The sequence below is a fragment of the Temnothorax americanus genome, unplaced genomic scaffold (genome assembly GCF_048541705.1).
Source record: "Temnothorax americanus isolate GAGA-0224 unplaced genomic scaffold, ASM4854170v1 Scaffold25, whole genome shotgun sequence".
Taxonomy (NCBI): domain Eukaryota; kingdom Metazoa; phylum Arthropoda; class Insecta; order Hymenoptera; family Formicidae; genus Temnothorax; species Temnothorax americanus.
The window spans coordinates 377,747-399,848 of NW_027509391.1; the positions used below are offsets into that span (position 1 = coordinate 377,747).

General features: G+C 38.4%; 5 protein-coding genes across 9 annotated transcripts; 2 read left to right on the forward strand and 3 right to left on the reverse strand.

Annotated features, from left to right (window-relative positions):
- The first annotated feature begins 2,371 nt into the window (after positions 1-2,371).
- On the forward strand, positions 2,372-7,814 carry Cathd (cathepsin D). The gene is made up of 8 exons (XM_077408998.1): positions 2,372-2,601; positions 3,329-3,576; positions 6,114-6,232; positions 6,374-6,573; positions 6,662-6,784; positions 6,865-7,009; positions 7,173-7,265; positions 7,347-7,814. The coding sequence occupies exons 1-8, from the start codon at positions 2,540-2,542 to the stop codon at positions 7,500-7,502; spliced, it is 1,146 nt and encodes a 381-aa protein (XP_077265124.1). The 5' UTR covers positions 2,372-2,539; the 3' UTR covers positions 7,503-7,814.
- On the reverse strand, positions 7,597-11,194 carry Coq3 (ubiquinone biosynthesis protein COQ3, mitochondrial). 3 transcript variants are annotated; one of them, XM_077409001.1, is made up of 5 exons: positions 11,063-11,194; positions 9,698-9,783; positions 9,043-9,532; positions 8,785-8,965; positions 7,597-8,609 (listed from the first exon to the last, which is right to left on the reverse strand). In XM_077409001.1, exons 2-5 carry the CDS (start codon positions 9,751-9,753, stop codon positions 8,485-8,487), a joined length of 852 nt encoding a protein of 283 aa, XP_077265127.1. In that variant the 5' UTR covers positions 9,754-9,783; positions 11,063-11,194; the 3' UTR covers positions 7,597-8,484. The 3 variants fall into 3 exon arrangements, with proteins under 3 accessions (XP_077265127.1, XP_077265125.1, XP_077265126.1); XM_077408999.1 differs by lacking the exon at positions 11,063-11,194 and adding an exon at positions 10,496-10,658; XM_077409000.1 differs by lacking the exon at positions 11,063-11,194 and adding an exon at positions 10,337-10,484.
- On the reverse strand, positions 10,807-12,562 carry LOC143899052 (bolA-like protein 3). Of its 2 annotated transcripts, none has more exons than XM_077409002.1 (4): positions 12,110-12,562; positions 11,482-11,608; positions 11,298-11,386; positions 10,807-11,195 (listed from the first exon to the last, which is right to left on the reverse strand). In XM_077409002.1, the coding sequence occupies exons 1-4, from the start codon at positions 12,218-12,220 to the stop codon at positions 11,130-11,132; spliced, it is 393 nt and encodes a 130-aa protein (XP_077265128.1). In that variant the 5' UTR covers positions 12,221-12,562; the 3' UTR covers positions 10,807-11,129. The 2 variants fall into 2 exon arrangements, with proteins under 2 accessions (XP_077265128.1, XP_077265130.1); XM_077409004.1 differs by having other exon boundaries at positions 12,179-12,546.
- Positions 12,563-12,659: 97 nt separating this feature from the next.
- Positions 12,660-15,630, forward strand: LOC143899048 (sodium-coupled neutral amino acid transporter 7). Its single transcript, XM_077408996.1, has 4 exons — positions 12,660-13,404; positions 13,757-14,117; positions 14,210-14,459; positions 14,653-15,630. Exons 1-4 carry the CDS (start codon positions 13,299-13,301, stop codon positions 15,304-15,306), a joined length of 1,371 nt encoding a protein of 456 aa, XP_077265122.1. The 5' UTR covers positions 12,660-13,298; the 3' UTR covers positions 15,307-15,630.
- On the reverse strand, positions 15,351-22,077 carry LOC143899046 (E3 ubiquitin-protein ligase RNF123). Of its 2 annotated transcripts, none has more exons than XM_077408993.1 (10): positions 22,057-22,077; positions 20,928-21,253; positions 19,782-20,765; positions 19,415-19,551; positions 19,195-19,298; positions 17,607-18,817; positions 17,123-17,451; positions 16,895-17,060; positions 16,677-16,826; positions 15,351-16,221 (listed from the first exon to the last, which is right to left on the reverse strand). In XM_077408993.1, the coding sequence occupies exons 2-10, from the start codon at positions 21,118-21,120 to the stop codon at positions 15,902-15,904; spliced, it is 3,594 nt and encodes a 1,197-aa protein (XP_077265119.1). In that variant the 5' UTR covers positions 21,121-21,253; positions 22,057-22,077; the 3' UTR covers positions 15,351-15,901. The 2 variants fall into 2 exon arrangements, with proteins under 2 accessions (XP_077265119.1, XP_077265118.1); XM_077408992.1 differs by lacking the exon at positions 22,057-22,077 and adding an exon at positions 21,610-21,871.
- Between the last annotated feature and the right edge of the window lie 25 nt (positions 22,078-22,102).

Consider the following 22,102-nt stretch of genomic DNA (forward strand, 5'->3'; position numbering starts at 1 on the left):
TATACCCCAACTATTTTCTGCTTTAACAAATTATTTAACAAATAGTTTGTTAAAGCAGAGAATAGTTCGTATATAAAAAGTACATATTTATATTTATGCATTATAAGTATGCATACGTTTCAAATTCGCGCACTTTTGCATGCGCGTGCGGACACGGAGCATGCGCATGTGGCCGCGGGGCATGTTTCTGTCGCTACCACAATCGCTACATCGCGTCGGTATGACAGGTTTCATAACCTGATAGTCGTCAACTTTAACGCTAAATATCTCGCTTCGCAGGGCAGACCGCCGCATTTTTCTGCCAGATTCTTTCGTTTTATGCAAAAACGAATCGATTAAGCCTAATTTCATCGATATTTGAGGTGCAGTAGCTATTCTAAATAAATACCTGGTTATGCATTTATGCAAGTTTGTCTGGATAGACCTTTAAGGCGCGCGGCCAAAGCACATAACATATAACATGGCGTAGCGATATACGACGGTCGTAGTCCCCGACCTGACAGATCAGGATTCAGGATACGCCAATCAAAGCTTGTGCGTTACTTACGTCCACACGACTACGACTGTCATATGTGCTTTGGTCTTAACTCGTTATATGCAGTATCGTTATCATTATATTGTCGTTGCACAGTTTTTTTGTCATAAATAGTATACCTGCGCAACCCAACATAACGATAACGGATATTGCATAATGAGTTTGGCGACCGGCTCGCTTTAAGCCCGTTATTTCGAATCGATCCGTAATTTGTATTCGACCTCGGAACAAAATTCTATATATCCATGAATTTATTATGCCGCCCCGTACTTTTTGATACACATTTTAACATATTCTATTATATTCTATTACATTAATTTTTTCATATTCTCTCATATTCTATATTTCTTATTTGGGTGCTATTAAAAAAGAACATATATATATAGTTCGTACATTTTCTACATTTGTTATAAGTTCATATTCCAAAATAGAGACTAATAAAAAGAATATTTTATCATGACATAACGAGAGTGCTCTTTCCATTTTCAGTTCGGCAATACAGTCAACTTCTTTATTTCCATGTAATATGCCATTGCACCTGCTCGATACAGAAATCAAAAGGTCGACATATATTTTATATACATACATATAATATATATATAGATTATATTATAGATATAGTCAAATCTATCGAAAACATAATTTGAAACTATTATTCACTCATGCAAATTTTGTCGGTAGAATGTCAGCAGAAATATAGCAGTATATATCTCTAAATCTGAATCAGTGAATAGTACTGTGAATCAGTGAATAGTCACTGATATCAATGTAAATGTAAAGTATGCCACTGGATTGATGAAAAGTGGCACTTTACACTCATATCATCAGTGACTATTCACTGATTCAGATTTAGAGAGTATATATATTTAGCGACTGGTAATTGCTTAAAATGCTATATAGCAGTATATATATATATATATATATATATATATATATATACCAGTCGCTAAATATACGCAACACGATTATATCGCGCCAGAAAATATTTAATGCTACATCAGCTATATAACATAGTTAAGATTTAAAGCCACGTGGAGGGCAGGCAACATTTCGAAATGATCCTCTTCTAAAAAGGGCATTAGTGTATATAAACAAGACAGCGGGCTGTATATATTTGCTCACAATCAGACAACGGGCGATAAGAAAGAAAACAGAAGGAATAAATATCCATATAAAAGAGGAAAGGTGAACTAGCGCAGCGTAGAAATTTCAAGCCGAAACGACCGTTAAAAGATAAAGCTATTATGTCGCAAACCAAGATAAAAAAAAGAGCCTCGTGGATGAAGAAGAAAATATCGGTGTTCTACCGCATATATCGTCCTCTTCGTCAGCCTTATTAAAATTCAAACGCGCGCCCGTTCGATAAGCAGAGACTCCCAATCTTGCCTTATCGGCGAGCCATAAGTTTCTGCGTGTCACTAATATGAATTTTTGCACAAGTTTCCGGCCCTCTGACCTTGGACGACGTTCGAACACTTTGTTCGCCGATAATTAACGTTCCAAGCTTGGATTGAGCGTCATTTGCAATCGCGCGGATCGTTTACAATCGCCCGCTTGTCCTATTGACGCAAACAACGTGTACTTTCGCGACGCAATTTCACCGCTTTCTCGTTAATCATTGGATTTATTTTGAGTGTATGCGCTAATGAAATATGCGCACACGCGAAACGCGATAATCTTAGAATTGATTAATGAAGAAATCTGTCGAGGCCGCTTTTTGAACGCTTCGCGCGCCGTCGCGTCGCCGCCCCCCAACCCTCCGCGCCGCTCGACGCGCATGCGCGCGCCCGCGCCGCCCGCGCTTGTGTATATAACGTCATAACGTGGCTGTTGTTCGTCAATAAAGCGAGAGGTTTGGAGAGGTCGAGGCGAGCGCGAGAGCGGGTTAGAGAGCTGGTGACTGTCTCATTCTCCGTTGAACGTTCCGGTTGCGGTCCGATACTCCGATCCCGAAGGCTAAAGAATCTTGTCTGATTTTTGTAGCCACTGAGAATTTCGGAAAACATGCTTCGTCTCGTCGTGGCGGTCGTGGCACTCGCCGTGCTGATCGACGCGCAACTCCAAAGGTGAGTCCGCACGAACACGCGGATTTGCATTCCGCACACGTACCGCGCGATAAATACCGATTAGAGATCGTTCCAACTTCTTGGAATCGCGATATAACCTACGACGGTGGGGTCGGAATTGTATTTTTTTTTCTCATCGGAGTAAAGCGGGCGAAAAACAATAAGATGCTCTCGAGGATTCCTTTTGTGACGTCTCAAATGAGATCGGCGAGTCATAAGCGGAGTCGTTTGCATTTAGACTGATTTGTAAATAGATGAATATAGATAGCGGCCAGCTAATTCTTGTTCCTTTACTTATTGTTTATAAATAGGTACAATCGGCTCACTTTGAGTCATTTTCTTTTTATATAAAATTAACATAGGATTCAATTTTGTTGAATTTTAATGGCCTTGTTTAAGGTCTAGACTGTAAGTTGAATAACAAGTTCAGATATGCATAAGTCATAGTTGAACTGATTATCAAATTTAGTTAAAGATTTAGGTTCATACAATTAAACGTTTCTCTATAATATCTTTTGTATTTGCATTGCACAAGAAACTTTCTAGATTAAATTTCATGACTCATGCAGTTTCCATGACTCATTGTTTTTGGAACCAATACCATTTGCGACAACAAAGACATTTATATATAAGTTAATTATCTGTATACATACATCTCTCTTATAAATATCTCCACTGATACATATATATGTACGATACGATAGAATGTTCTTTATGTTGTTTTAAGAATTCCATTACACAAGACGGTTTCCATTCGAAATACTTTGAGAGAGGCTGGCACCGAGTTCGAACAACTTCGTTTGACTAAGGCGAATGTTGGCACACCAGAACCTCTGTCTAATTATATGGATGCTCAGTACTATGGCGTTATCACGATTGGTACCCCGCCACAAGAGTTTAAAGTGATCTTCGACACTGGTTCCTCTAATCTTTGGGTACCATCCAAACAGTGCAGCTTTACCAACATTGCTTGTTGTAAGTATATCACACAATGTCATTATGTCTTTTTATTATTCTATTATATATATATATATATATATATATATATATATATATATAATTTCATCATATTATTCCAATTTAAATAATCTTAATTGCTTTTTTTTATAATTGAGGTCGAGTAAAAATGTCGACTAAAAATAACGCTATAGAACTTTTACCTCTTCATATATAGTTTATTAACTTTAGCATAACAGCCAGAAAGTGGACTTGGTTTACAATCATTTCCTTATTCACTCACACACACACATCTCATACTCCTAAATACCTAATAACCTATTAAAATTACAACTTTACAAAATTAAAGATTACAAATTATGGCACATTTAATATTTGATATTTTACCTATTTATTTATTAAACCTATTTAACAAAACACGCACGAGCCTCGATTTTTATTGAATCTTATTGCACTAACTACTTATCTCACAGCCTCTCTCACAACCTATTGACTTCCTATATCTATCGTCTTTTTCTTTCGCATCCCTTTCCCTAACAACTTTTAGCAATACCTCCGCTTTGGTGGTGTCTAATTTATCATTCCAAAGTTTTTCCAACCTTTCCTTACTATCCTTTCCTAATACTGTAAACCATTCCTTTGTCTTAACGCAATCTTCAACATAGTGGTTCATATTATCCTTGCCTTCATTACAAAAAATACACATTTGTTTCTCTTCATCTAGCCAATACCTGTTACCTGATTCTAAGTTCCCGCATCTTAAATTTAACAGCGCTCTGATACTATCCCCGAGATCCTGCCTGTCTAAATTATCCAACTTTAAATAACTTGGGCCTTCCAAATCCATACTTAGCTCCTTATATTTCTTGTTATACCTTGCATCTAAAATCCTGTTTTCCTCTAACTGCCTTTGTACGTCCTCATCCCTCTTCCACATTTCTTTACCTAAATTTCTCCCCTCTCTTCTCAAGGCTTCCACCGCCACAACACTCCAACCGTTCCTATTAAAATATTTCTCTCTTTCTTTACCATACCTATCGTTCCAATCATTACTTTCTTTCTCCATCCAACACTTTTTAATCCACCTTTCCTCATTTGTTTCCCTGACCTTATCCTCAAATTTCATAGCCCTAATTCCCCATCCTATCCTTAATTTGCTCAACCCTAATTCCCTAGACATTATATATCTCGGCGTGCAAAACTTTAATTTGAAAACCCGTCTAGCGTAATCCAACAATATCTTTTCTAAATTTTTCCTTTCTTCCCAACCCCATAATTTCACCCCATATGAAATCACGCCCCTAACTAAATATCTAAATAGCATCCCTCTTCTAATAAAATCATTCCTACAAATTCTTTCCCCTAGCCCCCACGCCTGTTAGCCGCTATCCTATCTTTCCTACACAGCTCTTTAATATGCTCTGTATATTTACCATTCCTACTAAATACAAACCTTAGATATTTAAACGTCTTGACTTCTTCGATTTCTTTATTCTCCCATTTCCATTTTTCTACCTTTTCCCTACCTTTCTTATTGAACACCACCATCTTTGTTTTATCCGTACATAAAGTCATTTTTCTTTTCCTAAAAAATCTCCCAATTGTATCCATCATATCTAGCATCGCATCCCTATTCTTTGCTAAAAATACCATATCGTCTGCATACTCTAACGACCACACCCTTACATCTCTTAATTGCACACCGCCTATGTTTCTTACTTCTAATGCTTTCCTAATCTCCGCAATATACAGGTTAAATAGAAGCGGGCTCAGAACACAGCCCTGCCTAACTCCTTTTGTTATAAAAAATTCTTTCGTTACATTTTCCTTTGTTCTAATCGCTACCTTTGTGATCTCGTAAATCCTTTCTAACTTTCCTATAAGCTCTTCTTCTATTCCCATTTCCCTAAGAATCTTCCAGAGTTGTCTTCTCTCCACGTTGTCAAAAGCTGCCTTTAGGTCCACAAAGAGTGCATAAACTTTACCTTTCCTTCCTTTCTTCCTTCTGAGTTAGATCCAGCACAAAAATATTGTCTATAGTTGATCTACCTCGTCTAAAACCGGCTTGGCTTTCTGGTAGCAAGCCTTTCTGCTCGACAGATTCCTCTAACCTTCCTCTGATAATTTCAGCGTATATTTTGTAAGCCGAGCATAGAAGAGAAATACCTCTATAATTCCCTACTATGTTCTCATCCCCTCTTTTATGTAGCGGGACAATGATCGAGGTCCTTTATAGAACTTTTACCTGTATTTGAAGTAAAATCTTAAAACGTCTTAAAAAGCACTTTTAAAAATTAAAATCACTGGTAAGGTAAATATTGGAGCTGAGTTTCACAATTGCTTTGCAGTCTTGTTTATGTGATTTATCACGCTTATTCTAAAGATACAAATGACCTTTGACACAAGATAGCTTACATATTAAAGCAAAAAATATCAATATAAATGCATCTGATGATTCAAACTCTACTGTCAATTATATATTTAGATTAATAAGGAAATCGATTTTTAAAATCTTCAATATCAACTGATGTAATTTTATTCACTATTTTTCGCAGTGTTACATCATAAATATAATAGCAAAGCATCCAGCACATACCAGCCTAATGGTACTCCATTCGCCATTCAGTACGGTTCTGGTAGTCTGTCTGGGTACTTATCTACCGACGTAGTGGACGTGAGTTATCGTCAAGCAAACAGTCTGATATAGTTCCACAACTATAGTCATAGTCATAGTTTATAAAATATCCCTAAAAAATACACATATTGTTACTATTCTTTGAATTGAAACACTTTATTAATATCAATTTGTTTGTAGGTTGCTGGTCTTAAAGTTAAGAACCAAACGTTTGCGGAAGCGATAAAAGAACCAGGACTTACTTTCGTCGCTGCGAAATTCGACGGTATATTGGGAATGGGTTACTCCACGATATCCGTTGACAAAGTGACTCCTGTCTTCTATAACATGGTCAAACAACGCTTGGTGCCGCAACCTGTTTTCAGTTTCTATCTAAATCGGTACGTATCTTCTTTTCTATATTTCTATATTTTTTTCAATCGAATAGTCTTTCCACGTTGTAATATAAAAAATATACAATCTGTACAGAGATCCCTCGGCTAAGGTGGGCGGTGAAATGATATTGGGTGGCTCCGATCCTGATCATTACGTAGGCAGTTTCACATATGTTCCTGTTACCCGTAAAGGATACTGGCAATTTACTATGGATAAGTGCGTGATTATTTTCTAACTTATATATCACACAATTATGGATCGTATGTCAGCAAATTGTTAACATCGTCACATTGTAGGATCCTAGTGGGAAATCGTGAATTCTGCGCAAATGGCTGCCAAGCTATCGCCGATACGGGCACCTCCCTCATAGCTGGACCAACGTCGGAAATTAATGCTATTAACAAACTGATTGGAGCTACTTCCATTTCTGGAGAGGCAATAGTAAGTAATCGATCATATTTTTTGCAACGGTAGTTTTCTCTCTCTCTCTCTCTCTCTCTCTCTCTCTCTCTCTCTCAACAATATATTATATTAAATAAATTAATAAATACTTGATAAGTTATATTGATTACCAGTATGGAGTAACATTAACTATCATTTAAAGGTGGACTGTAACCTGATTTCTCAACTGCCTACGATCAATTTCGTCCTAGGCGGTAAGAAATTCGCTCTCACTGGTGAGGAGTATATCCTTAAGGTGAATATCATGGCTCATATATTTAAATTATTTTTAAATTTTTTAGAACAGAAATATCACGTCACTATTAATTTTCCGTAGGTCTCATCATATGGACAGACGATGTGCTTGAGCGGCTTCATGGGTCTGGATATGCCTGGAGACCCATTATGGATTTTAGGCGATGTATTTATTGGTCCGTATTATACCGAATTTGACCTGGGAAACAACCGAGTAGGATTCGCTAAAGCAAAATAAATATCGATTGCCTTCTCATGAAGTTACCGTTAGATGCTAGAAGATCTAAATGACAACTTTGTGAATAATCAAGTAAAATTTTTTTAAAGCATCGACTCCTATATGCTTATTAATGCCTTGTAATTTTTCCATGCGGTACGTTGTTAGGCGAATATGTATGTGATATTTTAGAAAGTTAGAGAACAAAGATATGCGATATTGTTTCTATCGACAATGTGGTATATTCTTTTCTTTCTACATAGAATTGTACTATTGCAAGGTATATATTGAAACAATTAAGTCTATTACAATAAAATAAGTATTCTTTTCATATATCGTATATTGACTTTTCACATATCATATGTCAATCCTCCCCAATTTTATATATTATTTCAAAAAGTTTCATGTTATGAAAGTGAAGTATGTAAATACTTAATATTATAGTAAATGTATCAACTTGTGAATTATAAGTGTATAAAAAAAATTCATAGCTATCGCATTATTTTATATTTCTAAAATTAGCATTTGCCAATTACGTGAACATTAATAAATAGTTTCTATAACGCAAAATATAAATATGAATTGTAAAATAAATTATGAACAAAAGCATTTGACGTGTATCAAATCTTTCACTGCGGGAAGTTTCGACGTAACTGTTAGACGCTCAGCAGTCTAAGAGTTACAATATTTAGTTCCTAAGCAGTCATTAATGAAATAAGTACCTACAGGCGTTAATAGAATTTACAAAGAAACTTCAGCAACCTAACAATTCTTAAAAATCTAAAACTGGTTTTAAACTTTCATTTTTATTTAAACGTATTATCTCATAGAATATCATTCCTTATACCCAATTTTCTATCAGGTTGCATACAAGTATATGTATAAGCATATAGTAGGAATCCTTAACACATGTACAGTATTCAATTACAATTATTTTCTAACCGGTAAATAATAAAAATATATCACTCTGTATTTAGTAACAAGAAGAATCACTTTCCAAAAACTACACAGTTTTTGTTTGCTTGATTGCATGAAGTGCATAAAAAATTGCCGTACACGACGACCAAGACCACTGTTTCGTCAATGGGTTAAGTTTCAGCCCATGCATTAATCTCGTCTTGCATCCATCTATAAGAAAAAAGTTCAAAAAACTATGTAGAAGTGCGCAATGTGCAGGAGCGGCCGCATGCGATTGTACAAATTTGTTACAATCACACAGATATTATCTTTATACAACGAAAGAAAATTATCAGAATCATTTTGATAATTTTCTTATAGAATTAACAACAGAAATAAAACTTACAATTGTCTAATATACGTTGAACTTCGTGCGGAGCGATAAATTTACTCCATTCATGAGTACCGGGAGGTATTCTTCTGAGAATATATTCACCTGCTACAATAAGAACCAACCAAGTTGGTAGAGTTTGATTTTGCGTTGTTATAAATATTGATCCGCCAGGTCTCATTATTTTCACGCATTCCTATAGAGAACATTCGTAAAATGTTTAATTTTACGGTTATATTCAACAATTTTTATAATTTTATTGTAATATTGTACCTTTAAAAATAGTTGCGGTTCTTCTACATGCTCCAGAACTTCAGAAGCTACAACAGCATCGTACGATTCTCCCTCTTTTTGGGAAAAGTCTTCCACGGTTGTCTGAATGTAATTCACTCTCTCTGATATGCCAGGATCCAATTTCGCATGCTCTTTAGCAACATTTATTAATTCCGCCGATGCATCTATTCCAGTTACTTGCGCTCCTATTCTAGCTAAACGCTCAGCCAATATACCACCGCCGCAGCCAACGTCGACAATCTTGATCCCCTTCAGCGGAAGGGCTGGGTCCTGCATCTGAATTCCGGCGTTTGCCAATCCATCCCTCACAAACTGTATTCTAATCGGTGCGTATAAATGAAGGTCGTAAAATGGGCCATTCTCATCCCACCAGTCATTCTTGAAGGCAGAAAAGTGTTCAATTTCATTAGAATTCACCGTCGACAACGATCTAGTGATTCCATTGACAGATATAGTATTTCTCGATAATCTGTAATAAGCAAATGAATCCTTATTTCATTATATCCTTAGTTAAACAGGCATTTTTATGTAATATACTTATCTAAAAATTTTGTTACTTTATCCATACATTTTGAAGATAAAAAGTGTATGCATAAATAAACAAAATAAATTTCTAAGAAATTAGATGTCATACCTGTTTTGGAAAACACTCGATGGTCCGATGAGACGTCTAAAAATGTTCCAAGCCATCGTGCATTCGATCACAATTGTATTTGCAATCTAAAAAGCGTGGAGTTACATTAAGAACTATTTGACACGTAGTAAAAATACATATCAAGATACATCTAAAAATTACTATTTTTCAACTTTGCTAAGAAACAACTGGATCTTCCGCATAAAAAGATAGAGAAATAAAGCAAAGTTACATCCTCTACCTCAACGAAAGAGCAAAAGTCTTAACATTAACGAAGTTTGTTTTGCCACGTGTTCGTGGCACAATTTCCTACCGCATGAAAGATGATATATTCATCATAAAAAAATCTTTTTTAACTTATACATATCCATACATTCCACACGTCGCAAAAGGTTTTGTTTTCTATTGCTGAACTGGTTGCACTATATATAATTCAGAGTTTATCTTTTTTACTCCACATTGGAAGGGAAAAGATGAAACTCGTGAACTAGTGCAGTTCAGCAATAGAAAACAGACTCAATGCATGCGAATAATCCGCCACGGGAATTTTATCGTTAAATTTTTTTATATTTCTGTCAATAATATTGAACATTTTGCCATAAATTCATTCTGCTATCAAATTTGTAGCCAAACACTTGCCAGAATCTGTTCTCAATACCATATTTTGATCGTGCGTGGCGCATATTAGGTTAAGTTAAAATAATAAAGATGAACGAAGCGAGAAAGAAGAATGGACATCGTGTGTTCAGATTTATTTATCTATATCTATCGAACATGCTGTTCGCACGTAATTTGCACCTCGCGATTTATGACAAATGCTGCCTTCTTCTTCTTTTATTTATATTTATTATAGCACACGTAGCACACTAGCACCTGCCCTCGGTGAGGGGCGAGTCGGCGCGAGTCCCAAGATGCTTGCCTCGTGCCTCTTCACATCTGAACTTACTGCACTAGTGCGGGAAATGTGCACCGAAACAGTATTTATCTATCGGTAATCGCTACACCTATTATTCTATCCATTACTGCATTGAGAATATCTCTTGAATTTTTTATTTAAATCATCTTTTTAATAAATGTATCTTGCAACTGAATTTCCTTGGATATGAATATAAATTTCTTTTAAACTTTATTTAAAAGCTTTACGTTCTATAAAATATACATTCTTTGTATCTTACATAAAATCTTCAGATCTTAATTGTGAACACAGTCCCAAGCTAATAATGGACTCGTTATACAACAAACAAATTGTTTCAAATATGTGAAAATCTACAATCGCTTCGAAAATCGTTCGAAATGAATTCTTAAAAACCTTAAATACTTGTCGAAAATTTTTGAAAGAAGAATTTAGATGCCTATTATACTGACTTAAGTAAAACCGGTATTAGATGTTTCTCCTGTAGAATTAATTTAACAATTGTCCAAAAGCTCAAATTTACACCTGTGGAATACTCGTACGTATTCGCAGGCCATGCATATCTTTGATTTCTTCCTTGAGAACCTGCAATAACACAGATATTGATTACAACATAATACATATATTTGACTGATTATAACATGTCTAATTATAGCTTTTCCAGGAAGAAATTGCATCAAGCTTTACCTCGTTAATAATTCGATGCTGTTTTACCGTATTCAGTCCTTTGAACTCTGGAGCAACGACGTTTATGTCAAACATAGCACCGCATCCTCCTAGGATACAATTGTACACGATGTCAATCATTAAATATATATTCTTCGAGATCCCTTTTCTCTCCTTAAAGAGTATACCCACAAATAATTTTTACCTGATACGTCGGTAACTTCAATCAGCTGAGCTTGTGGGAACCTGTTCCTCAAGATGGATATCATTTTCTCCTCGGCGTGCTTACCCGCAAGCACGCCATTGGATCCGTTCCACAGCCTAGATAGCAGCTGCAACAATTTGGTTTTATTCGCCTTTTTCATTACGGTCTTCTTTAGTCTCATCGCTTATCTATAGCGTGCGAAATATTGCTCAAGAGAAATATATAAGTAACATTTTTCTTTTATTTATATCTATTATAAGAACATATTATTGGTATTTATCTGTAAATACTAAATTTAATAATTATATATATATATAAACATTACAGATATTACATTTAATAATAAATTTATATTTCATAAATATAGGTATATTTAACATTAAATATTCCTTTCCCAGACAATTAAATAAGAAGTTAACGAATCAGATAAATATTCAGTTTAAGTAAGGGACTCAACTTGAAAATTTTACGATACACTCATTATTTTTATCAAAATCTAAGGTGAATTTCTTAAATTAAATATTTACCACAAATTATGTATAATTGGAAATTTTGCTGAGAGAGAGAGCACGTCTTTATTAATTTTTTATATTTTATTATTTATTATTTATATTAATCGCCGACTGACACTGAGAGTTGATCGAGGTTTATCGCCCTGGGAAAATCCGGATCCAAGATACACGTGCTGTCGGCTTACCGATATACTGCGCGAGCTCGACGTGAACGCACGTCGAAACATAGCCGAATAGAATCGTGACCTCCGTTTATTCCTTCTCGAAACCTGATTGTCCCCCAGGTCTCTTTCCGTCGAATATGATCGCGAAAATCGACGCCAAAATATACCGCCCGATCGGCCCGATATCACCTGATAACGCCACGCCGGTCGGTTCTCGGACCTAACCCTAACCTCGACCGCCCGGACCGCCTCGACCTCCTCCCTCCCTCCTCTACTCGCGCGTGGTCAGGTTAGGTTAGGTTAGTGCCGATCAGCTGATTTCTGATTACTCACGAACGTCGCAATCAATTTTTGCGTTTGTTTTTTTGTCTTGAATATACAGCTATCTTTTTTCTTTTTATCAAATCAAAATAATATAGATTATAGAAGGTAAATAGAATGTAAAGGAAAGTTAGAGTGATCGAATCGCATGTACATCGACAATAAATGATTAGACCATTATTTTGTCCTAAAAAAATTTGTATGACGTGAAACTAGAAAACATTAGCCTTCGAATAAAACTAACAATTAATTTACAACTTTATATTACAAAAAAAACGATTTGTAACTTGAGATAAGATATGCTAAGTTGTGACGAAAAAAAGGAAATGTAAGACTTGAAAATTGAGAGAACAAAATACTTGATCTTCGTTCGTTTGAACGAAAAGATAAAAAAAAAAAAAAAAAAATTTGTTACCAAAAAGAGAAATATACATTTAATCAACCTTAGGAACGCAGTCTTGGTTGGTTGAGAAAATCTGTGTACAAAATCATCTGATCTCGAGGTAAACGCCCTCTGTCCATTTTTTTTTTTTTTTATAGCGAGATGTAATGCTGAATGCAGTGCAATGTGCATTCGATGCAGCGTCGAACGCAGATCGCGAAAAGCCTGATCAAATGACCACGTGTCGCAAGACTGGGACGTATATTTCGCCCTTTTTTAAGTACAGTTTGTGCCTTTTTTTTTAACCGATTCTGACCTCTGCCCTGTCAAGTGTTCGCGGCGCGGACTTTGTGCATCGAAAGGAGGAGGAGAAGAACTGGAGAAACAAAAGCGTCACAGACGTCACAGTTCACAGTTCGATCCGCGATCGCGTCGAGTATGGATCATTTGGTGGGCGAGCCACTTTTCACCAACAATCTGCTTCCATCGAGTGGACCCGGTGGACCGAGTCCCTCGGAGGCGCGTAACAATGAAACTCGCAGAGGTAATGCAATACTCAATAGGAACGATGTTACGACACGTGATACGTATACGAAGCGTTATCTTAATTGTATACGTTCCGAAAACACCACCGAGATAACCGCAGCACAAACGTTGCTCTTACTTAATAAAATAATAGAAATCCATTAGCTGATTAAATTAAATGTCTGTTTTTACTTTTAATATAGTTAAGATAAACTAAACTGAATATTTCAAGTTAAAATTAGAGAATACCTATAGAAGATTCACCTGATTTACATTCAAGATTATAGAGATCTATTTAGATGTATCTCCAGAATGAGAGAGAGAGAGAGAGTTAACAATGAGACAAAGCAAATTTCTTGAACATCTTGCAGGTGCTGGCATTTTGGGAACAATCTTTTTGATTGTGAACACTACGCTGGGGGCTGGATTATTGAATTTCCCGCAGGCCTTCGACAAGGCCGGTGGTGTAGGAACCTCCGTTGTGGCTCAACTTGGCTTTCTTGTTTTCATCACAGCTGCTCTGGTGATACTGGCCAGCTGTAGCAATAGTACAGGCACCGATACCATGCAGGACACGTTCGCTGGATTATGCGGATCCAAGTCACTTGCTTTCTGCGGAATATGCGTGGCTGTTTACAGTTTCGGTTGCTGCTTGACATTCCTGATAATTGTTGGCGATCAGTTCGACAGAGTGTTCGCCACCTATTACGGACTTGACTATTGTCATACGTGGTAATTGTCGCGATAAAAAAAAAAAAGAAGAAGGAAAAAGAATGCGACTTGCTAGATTGTTATTCAAGTGGAAAAACTGTTTCATTTTCTAGGTATTTATCCAGGCCATTCGTGACAGCTTTATCTTGCAGTATGTTTATATTGCCCCTATGCTTCTTTAAAAGATTAGACGTTCTAAGTTACGCAAGTTCTGTTGGTTGCATAACCATCGTGTACGTCGTATGGTTGATTATTTACAAAAGCTTCACCATACAGAACGGTACTGTACCACCTATAAAAATCTGGCCGGATAATGGATATGAGGTTCTGCAGATAATACCCATCATTTGCTTCGCTTACCAGGTATACGAATTCTTAACTTTATGTGTTACCCTCCGATTAAAAATATGATTATCTTAAGTTAAATACTATATTAACATATTATAATTATTACACGCTTTATATAATAATAATTTTTATGCGATCTTTATCACTCTCACATAAATTATATGATTTAAATCGATATAAGTATGTAACAGATATGCATATTTTACAGAGTCACATGACGGCAATACCGACTTATGCCTGCATGAAGGATCGTAATCTGTGCAAGTTTACCCTGTGCGCCGTCATCAGCATGCTGATCTGCTGCGGCACGTACAGTGTCGTCGGTTATTTCGGCTACGCCACGTTCGGCAGCGGCAAGGTCCCGAGCGATATCTTGCAAGGCTACACCGATAAGAGTGCCGTGGTGACCGTAGCGATAATTGCAATCGCGGTCAAGAACTTCACTACTTATCCCATTGTACTATACTGCGGCCGAGACGCGCTTCTCGGGATTTTGGATGTGAGCCTCGATCGAATCGGCGTCCGGGTGATGGTTACGTTGACCTGGTTCGTTTTGTCTTTGGTCATCGCCATTCTAGTGCCGGACATCTCGCCGGTCATCAACTTATTGGGGTCGCTATCCGCGATGTTCATTTTCATGCTGCCAGGCATCTGCCTCCTGCAGAACGTGTTCCTCGGAGATCCGGAATTGTACTTGAACAAGAACCGTCTGTTGGCCATCTTCGCGATCTTCCTGACCGCCCTTGGAGCCTTTGTGTGCGGCGTTGTGTTTATGGAAGCTCTTCAAGATCTACAGAAGACGCCGCTCAAACCGCCTTTGGTCACCGGTTTTAGACAGCTTAGAGAGAGTCTGTGCGTTTGATAACAACGGTCATAACACTCAAAATAAACGTTAGACATTACGCGATCTGATAAACTTAGAGATTTATTATCACTGATAACAATCTGTTAACGGCGTGCCATGCTCTCTACAGATCTCACATGCAACTTGATTCAAATTAGACTGGGAAAGCTGATTTGCAATTCGACGATACTAATTTATCTTTCGTTAATGTTACGTTAAGTTGAAAAGATATATAGTTAAGGCGTCAGAAAGACTGATATACATATATATATACAATTTTTACCGATTAACTCATTTACGCGCAGAATTGCGTGAAGCTGATTCTTTTATACTTTTGACGTCTTCTGTTGTTTAAAAAATGTGCTCAAGAATATATAAGTATATTGTACTTGTGAATGTAAATAAAAAACTTTTTGTGATATTTTATACAACCTTTGTGTGTGTATCTCAATTTATCCTAGTTATTTCTCTCTCCCTCATAGAACTCTTTATTGTACAATTAAAATTGCGGCAGTTTTATCGGGATTCGATGCTCGACGCATATATATCGCGAGAATTCAACAAATCTTTAATACAATATATGCAATTTGTGCGAAACAATCTTGTCACTGGATCAAGAAGTCGCTCTTGAAATTGGGAATTCGCTAGTAAAATCGTGCAAGGTGTTCCCGCTTAGATCTTCAACCTTGTCTATGGTCGTTTTACAAAAGAAACACTCTCTGGTGTTGAGCAAATGGCGATCTATGCAGGTGCGGCACGTTTGATGATTGCACGGCTTAAATATAGCAGTAATTGGAAACGCGTAGCAAATTGTACAAGCATTCTCATCGTCACTGATCAATTTGGTATCGGGTAAGAGCACGTGACAAGTGTCGAGATATGTTATCATCTGCTTTACTCGGTTAATTTCTTCTGCCGTTACATCTTCCTGATCTGCAAAAACAAGAACAAATTATTTTAATTTAAAATATTTTAATTATATATATATATATATATATATATATATATATATATATATGAGACAGTATTATACATATATAATAAATATTATATCTAATATATCTAATAGCGCGCTCCTCGAATCCAGCCCTATATATATATATATATATATATATATATATATATATATATATATACTGTCATATATACGATCATACGATACGTATATATGACAGTATATATATATATATATATATATATATATATATATATATATATATATACTGTCATATATACGATCAGGGCTGGATTCGAGGAGCGCGCCATTAGCGCTATTTGCTTATTCTATCCTTGTTTTACACCTGATGAGCGATAAAGACAGAATGATGCAATAGCGCTAATAGCGCGCTCCTCGAATGCAGCCCAGATATAACTCACAAGATACTTACAGTTCAACAACGAGAATGGTTTTACATTCTTCGTCTTTGTATTTTTCAATTTTGTGTCGCCCAAAACGAAATGCAGAGAACCGATTTGGAAGCTTGGTTCTGTCAATAAACTTCGTGTAATTTTGGGCACTTCAATTGTCGATTTTGTTGCTAACAAACAAAAGTTATTGAGATTTATTTTATATGCAAATAGTTTTCTCACAAGTCTTGTAATTTACCTGCGAAATCCTTCATCTCTTTCTCAAGAAGAGCCAACAGAATACCAATAACAGCAGCTAATATAGGGAAGTGATCTATAGATTCTAAATCCGGTATTTCCAGTAACATGACGTGTTGAAAACAGTTCGTTTGTGAGCTCATCCTGTTCAACACTTGGCAGAGTAACTGAAATCACGACACAATTGTACAATTCGAAGGATCGATCGCGAAATAACATTCTCACTCACTTGACACAATCTGGCCAATAAGATTTCGCTGGAAGACTGCGTGGGATCGTTGAAAACATCCCGGGCCACCATGGAAATCATTTCTAATACCCGAAGCAACGAGATAGCTAGGTCGAAGCAAGTGGCGCAGATTTTCAATTGTCTCGACTCGATAAACACTCGTTCCGGTCTCGACGACACGTTGTGAATCTCCTGCACCATGCCGATAAATTCGGAGAATGCCCAATTTAATTGATTCAATAGCGAGTTCAAGAATGGCGTGGTCACTTGCGGACTGCCCAGCAACACGTCCCTCACATGGGCTTGATATATTACCGATGGACACGGTTCTGAAACAATCAGCAAATCCTGAAGATACCACCGAAATAAAATTTAAACTTTAGAAAAATCCAAAAGACATTTGTCCAACATTTTTCACGCCTTAATAATATAGATTTAATAATAAGGATTAAATATTTTACGTTAAACAAAGAGGATAACATACTTATAAGCTGATAAACAGATTCCTGTTGTTTCATGCCGATCTTCGAAAGATGTGGGCTCTTCTCGTATCGGAAGGCAAAGCCGTTACCCTGCCAAAATCTTAGCAAAACCCAATTCGATTGCGCCCATGCTCTATTCTCATATGGTTTCAACAGACTCGTCACGATCTTTATCCTGCTTTCGCGCGGCACATTCTCCAATGCCTCCAGCATCAATGGATTCGATACGAAACCAGCGAGCGCGAGTATCAGCACGTCCTTAGAATTGGCGTGCACTATGCGTGGGTCGAGAAAGTGATCGCACAAGAACTCGGCAACGTTGCACAGCATCGTTCGATAATCCGGGATATTCTCGATCGGTGCGGTGGGATGCATGTGGGCGCGCAAAGTTATGATCAGATCAGACAGCGTCTCCAGATAGAAATCGGGCACAAAGCTGAACATGTTGCCCTGTTGACTGGCGGTTTGCAGGGTCAGCGTAACTACCTTTAGTAGCCAGGCCAATTGAGCTTGTTTCTCCTCTGAATACACGGCGGCCCTGATCCACGCCATGTGTCTCGCCTGCTCCGACAATTTCTTATTAAATATATCCGTCGTACGGAGCAGTTCTCTTTGTATTGCCTCTGCGTCGGGATCCTTCCCTGGGATAGTCTCCCGCTCGACATGCTCGAGCCTCGCCTTGGTGTCGGCGATCGCGGTAATATACGCGGACATACTGTCGCGCAAACCGGCTACCTTGGCCAGCTGCTTTTTCGCTGCTACATGGTAGAATAAGATAATACCATCTAACAATTCCATCAACGAGATCGCTGGATCTGCAGGACCGTGACGTATTGGAGTCCTATCCTCTCTAGTATGCGAAAAAAATCCAAATCTCTCCATTATCATAGAACTACCTTGGCTTCCCGATGCCGCCGGCGGGTTGATGTTAATTAAGCGAGGATAAACGGCCGCGGGTATAGCCGCGGGCAAGTCGACTAGTGGTCTCACGGCCGTGCCGACTACGGCAGCGTAAGTGTTATTTGACGCTTCATTTGTCGATGTTGTAGTACGCTGCTGCTGCTGCTGCTGTTGCTGTTCCATAGCAACGATTACCTCATGATCCGGACCTAGGAGGCGTAGCAATTCGTTCCTGAATGTCTTGTTTAAGTGGGTTATTACGCCACCAAGTCTGTCGATTCCAGAGTAATTGATCGATGCATCGTAGAACGCCCTGCCCATTCCAATTTATAAGGAAATGCTATTACGTAAATTAAACGTCGCTCAATAATATTTGCGAATAATAATAATAATGATGTACGAAGCGGGTGCTCATGTATTCGGAAGAGAAGTAGAAAAGTAATTACATATCCCCCCCCTCAGATACATACCAATGTACAAATGCGCAGTTAATAAACGCGATAAACGCAACTAGCAATGTAAGCGTTCAAGCATTTCGATATTATTTCAGTAATATGTATAAAATATATGTATATAAGCTTTATGAGAGAAAAACATATTGAATTGATTGAAGGTTTCTACGTTACTAAAGTAGAGAGCCGATTCCTCTCGCAAGTGTGTGTCTGATAATTCTCGGTAATGCCTTATCACCTGCAGGGTATATAGACAGGACTTGTCCCAATTTCAGTGTCCCATAAAATTCTGAATGCAACCAGAAGTCGGTGAAAGCAACATAATGTGATCGGCAGGGGTGTCTGCAGAATTGGTAAAATGTCTGCAGGTTTGCTGACTGAATGCTTGATAGTTACGCGGACGAATCGCGCGTACAAGAGTCTCCGTATTTACTACTGTACACACACAGCGTACTTACGCGACTGGATATTAGGTTCTCCTGAACGAAACGTTTGAATTTTTTCAAAAAGATAGTCCTCGACGTCGGCCTCTTGGCTGTTCCATCGGTATTATCTAACAAAGTGACTAGTAACTCGACTTGTAATGCTTCTACCTCTACAAAAAATACAAAGTATAACGTTACTATTTTAATCAATATTTTAAAGGTATAAAATTTTAATATAAATTAAATAATATATCCTTTCATTTCACAAACATAATATAATAAAATAAAAAATATCTTTATTTTCAATTATGTTTTAAACTTAAAAATTACTCTATGTAAATGACATTGCAATTTACAATTGCAAAATATCTTAAAAGTTACAAGAAGCATTTAATCGTACCAGATATGGCAGCTTTGATGCGTTCACAAGCGTATAGATAACTATTTTTGTTTGCCTCGATCGACGGATCCAAGGGATTAGTTTCCCACCAGACCTTCTCCACTACATCCGTCAATCCACCCTCGTCGAGCGGTTTTACGTGCACAAAGTTGGCAAAACGCACACGATCGAACAACAGGTGTTGTAGAAAATATTGTCGTGTGACGGTGTGCTGACAGATCTTGGTCAGCAGCATCAGGCTCTTGCACTGATCCGGGTATTCGAGTAGCAAGGAAACGTGTCGGAAGGCGGACAATAAATGGAGCACTGTACTCTCCAAGCACATCTTGATCTCGTGCTCCTCCAGGAACGTCCAAAGCAAATCCAAACAGACAATCGACCGCGTGCTGCGAACATTCGAATAAGAGGATTTCGTCGAGGAGTCATCGGTGTTTAGATCGCAGAGCGTCTGCATAAACGGCACGAAAACCGTCTCGGTGACGTAAGGAACGGTGAGTAACGGGCCGATATGTTTTAAGATAGATCTCGCTAGGCACATGAGGAACGCTTGGGAGCTCATAGTCTTATCCTCCAATGGAACGTTCCGCTTGTCAACGTTCTTTGAATATTCCAGCAGTTCGATCACTTGCGACAGCCACTGAAAGAGAAGCATGGCTTGCCGAACTTGCGCCAACGGAGGCGCTTGCAAAGGTTCGTAATCCTCCACGGGATATCTAAACGGTATGGAGCCAAAATTCGCCGTTAAGTTCTCGGTGAAGGCCAGGCTAACAGTGGGAAAATACGCAATCCCGGCGCCCATCGGTATATTCTCGAACGCTCTGCCCAAACTCCTGCCATTCCTATAGAAATCTATCGTTCCATCGTCCATGTCCAGCGCGCAGCCGATGATGTCTCCCGTTAACCAGGCTTCACCATACTTATGGGTACTCACATTCCATTTTCGCACACGATTTCCGTCATAAGCGTATGAATTCGGCGTGTCTCCTGAGGAGGAAATAGTAGAATCTTATGTTAGTTAAATTTCAGCTCAGCTAAAATAATCTACGAAAGTATTTCAACAATACTAGTAAAAAATGACGTTTATTGGAAATTATCGCAAGATTGTGGATCACAACGGCTAGGTTTTGCGGTAACATTTCAACGTACCGACGCCGTATTGCTGATTAAATTTACATTGAGCGGTGCCCCATCCCACTTGCATCACTCCTTTGGATCCAAGCTGCACCTCGTACATCCATTTTCCCTTAAACACTCCCGTATTAGCTCGCATTGTACTAAAGCTACTCTGCGAATTGACGCTTAGCCTGTCAGGGGAGACGATGCAGAGACCGTGATGCATAGACACGTCAAACCTAACGAGATGGGGACCTATACGACCCTCTCTATTGTCCGCAGAGTTCCACGTGTCGATATACAGATTCAACAAGGATTTTCTGATGTGCTCGTTCACCCAAGTCAAATTCTTAAATAATCTGAAATAAAAAAAAATCGACTTGGCAATCGCAATGATTAATAAAAGACGTCGCTTTATTAAAGTAAAATCCAAAAGGCATAAACAGAAAAATATAACGATATGATAAGATATAACGTGTGATATGATATAAGGAGATAATGTGATAAAATGATATTTGTGTCGTGTTTTAAATGATTTTGTTTTGACACATATTTAGATATACTCGCAACAAACAAGAAGCTTTTTTTAGCTATACCGTCATGTATTTTTTAGCACGAAAGTAAAACGGGAGAAGAATAAAAAGTCGTAGAACTGGGGCAAAGAGCGAATCCAGCCTATCTCCTCCGGACAGGAAACGATTCCTACGATTCCTACCTAGATCGTCCGAGATGCTCGTCCTTGGGTATACCAGCGCCGGCGCGCTCGGCGGTGACGGGGCTCGCGCCGAAGATCCTGCAGAGAACCTCGTCCGCGTCCATCGCCGCTATTTATATCGGGAAACCGGGAATTTACGTCTCGAACGGGCCAGGTTAATCCGCGCCGCGGCACGGCATCGCCGGCCTTCCGCGAGCGAGCGAGAGCGATTTCGCGACCCCGAGCCCCGAGCCTCGCGTTCGCGCCTCTCGTCCGCTCGGCGTCGACCCGTCGACGGCAGCGGCAAACGGTGACAGGATAATCGATAGGCGACGGCTCACGGCCCTCGCGGGCCTCGCGGCTCGCGGCGGCGGTCTCGAGACTCTCCAGTCTCGAGCTCATGCGAGCGCGCCCGCCGACGTTAGCGCGCGCGAGTATCCGAGTATGTACATATATGTATGTACGTACGTATGTAGTCAAGCATGCACGACGACGACGAAATTCCCACCAGCAA

Excerpts from the sequence above, each read along its gene's own strand:
- Cathd (XM_077408998.1), top strand. The coding sequence starts at position 2,540 with ATGCTTCGTCTCGTCGTGGCGGTCGTGGCACTCGCCGTGCTGATCGAC. Across the intron at positions 2,602-3,328 it reads ATCGACGCGCAACTCCAAAG|AATTCCATTACACAAGACGG; the intron begins GTGAGTCCGCAC and ends TGTTGTTTTAAG. Across the intron at positions 6,785-6,864 it reads TGGCAATTTACTATGGATAA|GATCCTAGTGGGAAATCGTG; the intron begins GTGCGTGATTAT and ends GTCACATTGTAG.
- Coq3 (XM_077409001.1), bottom strand. The coding sequence starts at position 9,753 with ATGGCTTGGAACATTTTTAGACGTCTCATCGGACCATCGAGTGTTTTC. Across the intron at positions 8,966-9,042 it reads AACCGCAACTATTTTTAAAG|GAATGCGTGAAAATAATGAG; the intron begins GTACAATATTAC and ends TGTTCTCTATAG. Across the intron at positions 8,610-8,784 it reads TCAACGTATATTAGACAATT|ATGGATGCAAGACGAGATTA; the intron begins GTAAGTTTTATT and ends TTTTTCTTATAG.
- LOC143899052 (XM_077409002.1), bottom strand. The coding sequence starts at position 12,220 with ATGTTTCGACGTGCGTTCACGTCGAGCTCGCGCAGTATATCGGTAAGC. Across the intron at positions 11,387-11,481 it reads TGAAGTTACCGACGTATCAG|GAGGATGCGGTGCTATGTTT; the intron begins GTAAAAATTATT and ends ATTGTATCCTAG. Across the intron at positions 11,196-11,297 it reads AGCATCGAATTATTAACGAG|GTTCTCAAGGAAGAAATCAA; the intron begins GTAAAGCTTGAT and ends GTGTTATTGCAG.
- LOC143899048 (XM_077408996.1), top strand. The coding sequence starts at position 13,299 with ATGGATCATTTGGTGGGCGAGCCACTTTTCACCAACAATCTGCTTCCA. Across the intron at positions 14,118-14,209 it reads CTTGACTATTGTCATACGTG|GTATTTATCCAGGCCATTCG; the intron begins GTAATTGTCGCG and ends TTCATTTTCTAG. Across the intron at positions 14,460-14,652 it reads TCATTTGCTTCGCTTACCAG|AGTCACATGACGGCAATACC; the intron begins GTATACGAATTC and ends CATATTTTACAG.
- LOC143899046 (XM_077408992.1), bottom strand. The coding sequence starts at position 21,713 with ATGGACGCGGACGAGGTTCTCTGCAGGATCTTCGGCGCGAGCCCCGTC. Across the intron at positions 19,299-19,414 it reads AGAACCTAATATCCAGTCGC|ACACCCCTGCCGATCACATT; the intron begins GTAAGTACGCTG and ends CCAATTCTGCAG. Across the intron at positions 18,818-19,194 it reads CCTGTCTATATACCCTGCAG|GGCGTTCTACGATGCATCGA; the intron begins GTGATAAGGCAT and ends TGGAATGGGCAG.